This window comes from Sinocyclocheilus rhinocerous, unplaced genomic scaffold (assembly GCF_001515625.1).
Source record: "Sinocyclocheilus rhinocerous isolate Xijiao unplaced genomic scaffold, SAMN03320098_v1.1 scaffold1426, whole genome shotgun sequence".
NCBI lineage: Eukaryota > Metazoa > Chordata > Actinopteri > Cypriniformes > Cyprinidae > Sinocyclocheilus > Sinocyclocheilus rhinocerous.
In genome coordinates, this window is record NW_015630392.1 from 537616 (window position 1) to 542615 (window position 5000).

Consider the following 5000-nt stretch of genomic DNA (forward strand, 5'->3'; position numbering starts at 1 on the left):
TTTTTTTTGTAGAAGCATTTTTTAAAATTTGAACTAGCACCTCATGACTACACCACGTTATGTACGAGAAGCTGCAAAAGACACAGGCACAAGTGGAATGTACAAAACATGGTGACATTAATTTTTAAGTAAATATAATGGGCGATATATTGCGTCACCAAAAATGATGGAGGTCATGTACATATATTGCGCGATAAGTCGATATATTGATTATTGCGACAGGCCTAATTACAATCTATCTAATGGTACACAGTACTTTATTTTATAAAGTAGCATGAACACAGAGAGCAAACATAGTTTCACCTCATATTTAGGAGCTTCACTCCAGGAGTCCAGCTGGAAGGAGAAGGAAAGCCCTCGGAAGTTCAGGTGGAAGAGCTGTTCGGCAGCATTGTAGACTGGACAGAGAGAACACGAACCCACAATAAATATACACACACAGCAAATAGGGGTCTGGACAGATAACTGACACAGACAATAAATCTCACCTCCTGGATGAGTAGCGCCAAAAGACTGATCAATCTGCTCAATAGTAGGTGCTATTGACTGAGAGTTAAAATGTACTCCACTGTAATGAACAGAGGAATGCATCATTTTACATTTCTGTGGCTGACAAAGAAGTTATCAGTAGAAGTTAGTATATCAGCATCTACAACATGTAGAAAAAGCTTAATTCTGGGTGAAATACAAATGTAATCCACAACTAGTGTGGCTAAACAAGATGTCTTACCAGTATTTCAGTTTTACTTTGCTCAAATCGTACACTTCAATCACCTGCAAAAACAAAACTGACTCAATTTGCAACGTAATATAAGAAATAAACACATTTTAGCCCAAAACCACACACACATATGTCATCTCTCACCTTCAGTCTCTGATTACAGGCGTCAAACAGCAGTTTAATTCCATCCTGAGTCAAGTTGAGAATGAGGTCGTGGCTGAGTGGCATCTGTTTGAGGGAGACAAACAGGTCAGATTAGGATACAAATAATCCACATACATAACTGCAGTGCCTTAGATTAAAAAAAAAAAATAACAAAAAGTCACAACACAGACATTCATAGACAATAACAATGGCAGATCCTTACTTGTTCGCTGTAGAGCACCTGGACATTTTTGATGATTCGGCAGTGTTTCTGTAATATGGGAATGGCCTGGGCCAATGGCATCCCTGGAAACAAATCCAGACAAACAGTTCAGTTTACATTAACACGGTGATGAAAGAAGTGGCGTCAACAGCTGTACAAGGTGTGTAGTAAAAGCATGATAATTACAGGGCATAAATCACATAATCATAAAGGGTAAGAATATAACTTGGCAATGTTTATAATAATTTATTATTACACGGCATAGCGAAGTCCTTCCAAAGGTAACTTGAATTGAAGTTTAAAGGTCCAGTCACACCAAGAAGAATAACGAAACCATAAAAAAAAGTAGCGGAACATTTCCAGCTTATGAACGATAAAAACACCTAGTCATTCAACATAATAAAGCGCGCGAAGCAATTTGTTTATAGCGTAACTGAATAAACATAACGTTATCGTCTGTTTATGTGGACGCTAATATCGTTAGCCTTGTTATGGTTATATGAACGTGCCTAGTAGTAATGTTATCTGCTTTTTAATAGATGATTTTTCTTGGCGGAGGTTTTAAGATAATTTACAAGACAGTTAACTATTATTTAGATGATTAAAACAATACGTACATAACCAGATAATAAACTCATACTGATATTTATTTCCCATGTATCCCAACTACATTCAGTGTGATGCCAGATACCTTTGCGATAATGCCTGATTGCATTTTAAAACTATCATAATTAGTTAAATATACGTTTATGTTTTCTTTGAATATTCCTGCATCAGCCCTAGTCAAACAAAATAATTCAGTGTAACGGAGACCTTTTTCGGGTCAAGTGAACCTCAGATGTGAACGTGTCAAAGAGCACGCGATGCGGTTATGAAATCCAGATGGCAACTGACTATAATACCAAATGAATATGCTCATTTTCAAATGGCATAGCATTAGCTATTTCAACATGCAATGATTACTTCAGCCTTTGAACTGATCTCACACCCACCTAATGTGAATTCCCATTGTTCATTTCCCAAAGATCGCTCAGGAACGACCTCCAAATCCAGCATTGGCGGGGAGAAATTGGGGATATCAACGAGGATCTCTGACTGTGCCAGATCTGAGTCTTCCCTCTCGAAATATCTTGAATAATCCACCGTTAAATCACCAGATCAGTCCAAATATTACGAAGTAGTATGTTTAAAAAGCTCCCGCACACTTTAAACAGTTTGAGTGACACACGACACCCTTGACGTCAGATATGTCAAAACACAAGTGATGCAATGCAGCTATCAACGCATTCCACTGTCACCATGCTTATAAATAACACTATAAAACGAATAACAGAAACACACTTACAAACACACTGATAAAAGGGCAATATGACAAAGCTTAAATAAATTAAACAAGTAAACTGTATGTCAGTCACGGCGAGCTGATGTCAAGAAGGAATAATTGGTTACAGGTTGCTGCTCTTTTATCAACTTCCATAAGCACAAATTAATTCAAGACGTTATTTATCTTATAACCAATATGTAGGCGAATAAAGCATTTTTTAAAACTACTGTCTGTTGTAAACGAGAAAAAAACACTTTGATCTGACCTTTAACTTACTCCTGAATCACATAAAACACATAAGCTACTAATTATTACACCGAACGAAGAACAATTCGTGTTCAACGAGTTACATTACATGCATTTAAGCTATTTATGGCAAAGATCGCAGGTCGAGATGAATCGACATACACACATCAGACTATCAGTGACTCGCACGAGCCTCGCCTGACGTTGTTTTCTTTCTTTCCGATGATTCAACAGCAAGCAAACAGATCAGCACTTATGACCATCATCTGTTCATAATAACGCGGATTTCTCCGGGTTCCGCCGTTTCGCTTGCTGGAGATGGCGCACTGTTACGTGCAGCTTTATTTTCCGGTGTCTTTGGCGTTTAAGATTTGCTTAAGATTATAAAGAAAGAGCCCCTCCGTGCCAAAAGCAACTTCCATCCAAAACACCATGATCAGCTGATAATTCAACTTCCTGTGAGAACGAGCTAGCACTTCCTGGCGGCATTTTTCAAAATAAAAGTCAAAGAGCGGGAGCAGTCCGAACAGAACATAAACTGCAGACCACAAAAGCCAAGGGGTAAAATCCAAGGTAAATATAGCTCAATGCCAAAAATAAATAAATTAATTAATTAATAAAAAAGAAAATAAAGAAAGAAAATAAATAAGGTTTTCAATCCTTTCAAATTATAAATATGTAAAATAAATAAATAAAACTATATTACATTTTATAAAAACTCCAAAATGAGAGCAAACGGTTCAATTTTTATTTTTTTTTGTTATTAGACATTTAATAGTTCGATAATGTTGATATTTCTTTCTATGTTGATGAATCACTGACCAGATTTTGTGTAGCACATTATTAGTTTGGTGCTTGAAGGAAAATATTTATGTCGGGTATACTCTTTTTAATGTTATATTACTAATATTACTATATATTACTCCAACGGTGTTTCAAGAGTGCAGATATTTAGTAAACTTTACTTTTTAGCTCAACTCACATAGCAGGCTAAGTAATAAACAAAAGACTACCTGTCAATTTGCTTTAAATAAATAAAATAATAAATGTAATAGACCTTAGTCAGAGTAATTATAGTCAGAGTGCCATATTTAAATTTTGACAAGTACCAAAACGAAGCTTTCAGGGATAGAAATGCGGTGTGTTTTATCGAACATATCGATTGTTCAGCTGACAAAACATATTTACAAAAGACTTTAAGTACACAAAAATTCTATAAAACAGTGCATGACTTTGTGTATCTTGTAAGGTCTTTCCCACACAGCCTCATTTTCATCAGCAGAAAATTCAGTATGGCATCCCTGATTAAGGTCTATGTCACAGAGAAAGATAAGGAGTAAATGTTATGGGCAGCCAGGGACAGATATTTAAATCTTTACTTTTTCTTGTTCATTCCAGCCTAAGGCTAGATCTGACAGCTAAATCAATAAATTGAGCTTGTGGTCACGCACAGGAAAAGCCACACCAATGAACACAGTAATTTGAAAAGGTTATAGATTGAGAATACTGATAAAAAGCCACCAGATGGCGACATTTATTGAAGGCCTCGAGTGACTGGCGAGTACTTTCATTACAGTGCAGGTGATAATACAGAGAGACAATGTGGTGAATGCAACTGTCTGTTTTATTATTTAATCTCAAAATCATGCCATAAAATGTTGAAATGATATGTTCCTCTGGTGTCTGACTATTTTGCTCTCATTTAATTTACATTTGTTTGTGTCTTCTGTGGGTAGGCCTAGTTTTCAGTTTTATTCGTCACATGCTCATCTGGTACAAATGAAAAGTTTTTGTGTTTGCATGAATCCTTGTGTGTATATAATAGTTGACTAAACAGAAGAATAGAATAGAATAGAATAGAATAGAATAGAATGGCACCAGCATTCAAAAGCCGAAGATCTGAGAACTGCATAATATAATGTTTGAATGAAAATACATTTAAGATCCGTTTATAGCTCCTCTTGAACCTTGTCTTGATCATATGCCAGTATATGTGCGGTGCAGTGTGTGCATGTTCTTTGAGAGCTTGTATATATAACAAACTATTGTTTGTTTATTATATGAAACATGCTTTTGTGTGTCTGAGCAAACCTCATTTAACCCCATATTGTCCCATTGGGCCCTTTTTCCGTAATTAAGTAGCTTTGTAAGTAGCTTTGGATAAAAAGGCCTGGTAAACAACAACTGTCCAAATAGAATGAAAGATATATTTTTCGGAAAACCCTTTTAAAGAGCATGCAATATGTTCACATTTTACACAAATTGATCGAAAAGACAGAACGAGACACTGTGAATGATTTGCAAAGCTCCGTGAATAATCTGACTTTCTCTGCCTATAGCTC

General features: G+C 36.0%; 1 protein-coding gene across 2 annotated transcripts in view; it reads right to left on the bottom strand.

Annotated features, from left to right (window-relative positions):
• The window catches only part of LOC107740317 (UPF0183 protein C16orf70 homolog), an 11651-nt gene extending 8546 nt beyond the window's left edge, over nt 1–3105 (bottom strand). For both annotated transcript variants that reach the window (XM_016552716.1, XM_016552715.1), the window contains exons 1-6: nt 2081–3105; nt 1089–1171; nt 866–949; nt 731–774; nt 489–568; nt 304–398 (exon numbers count right to left, since the gene is read on the bottom strand). In XM_016552716.1, the coding sequence (XP_016408202.1) occupies nt 304–398; nt 489–568; nt 731–774; nt 866–949; nt 1089–1171; nt 2081–2144 (450 nt within the window). In that variant the 5' untranslated portion in view covers nt 2145–3105. The remainder of the gene's footprint in view (nt 1–303; nt 399–488; nt 569–730; nt 775–865; nt 950–1088; nt 1172–2080) is intronic.
• Between the last annotated feature and the right edge of the window lie 1895 nt (nt 3106–5000).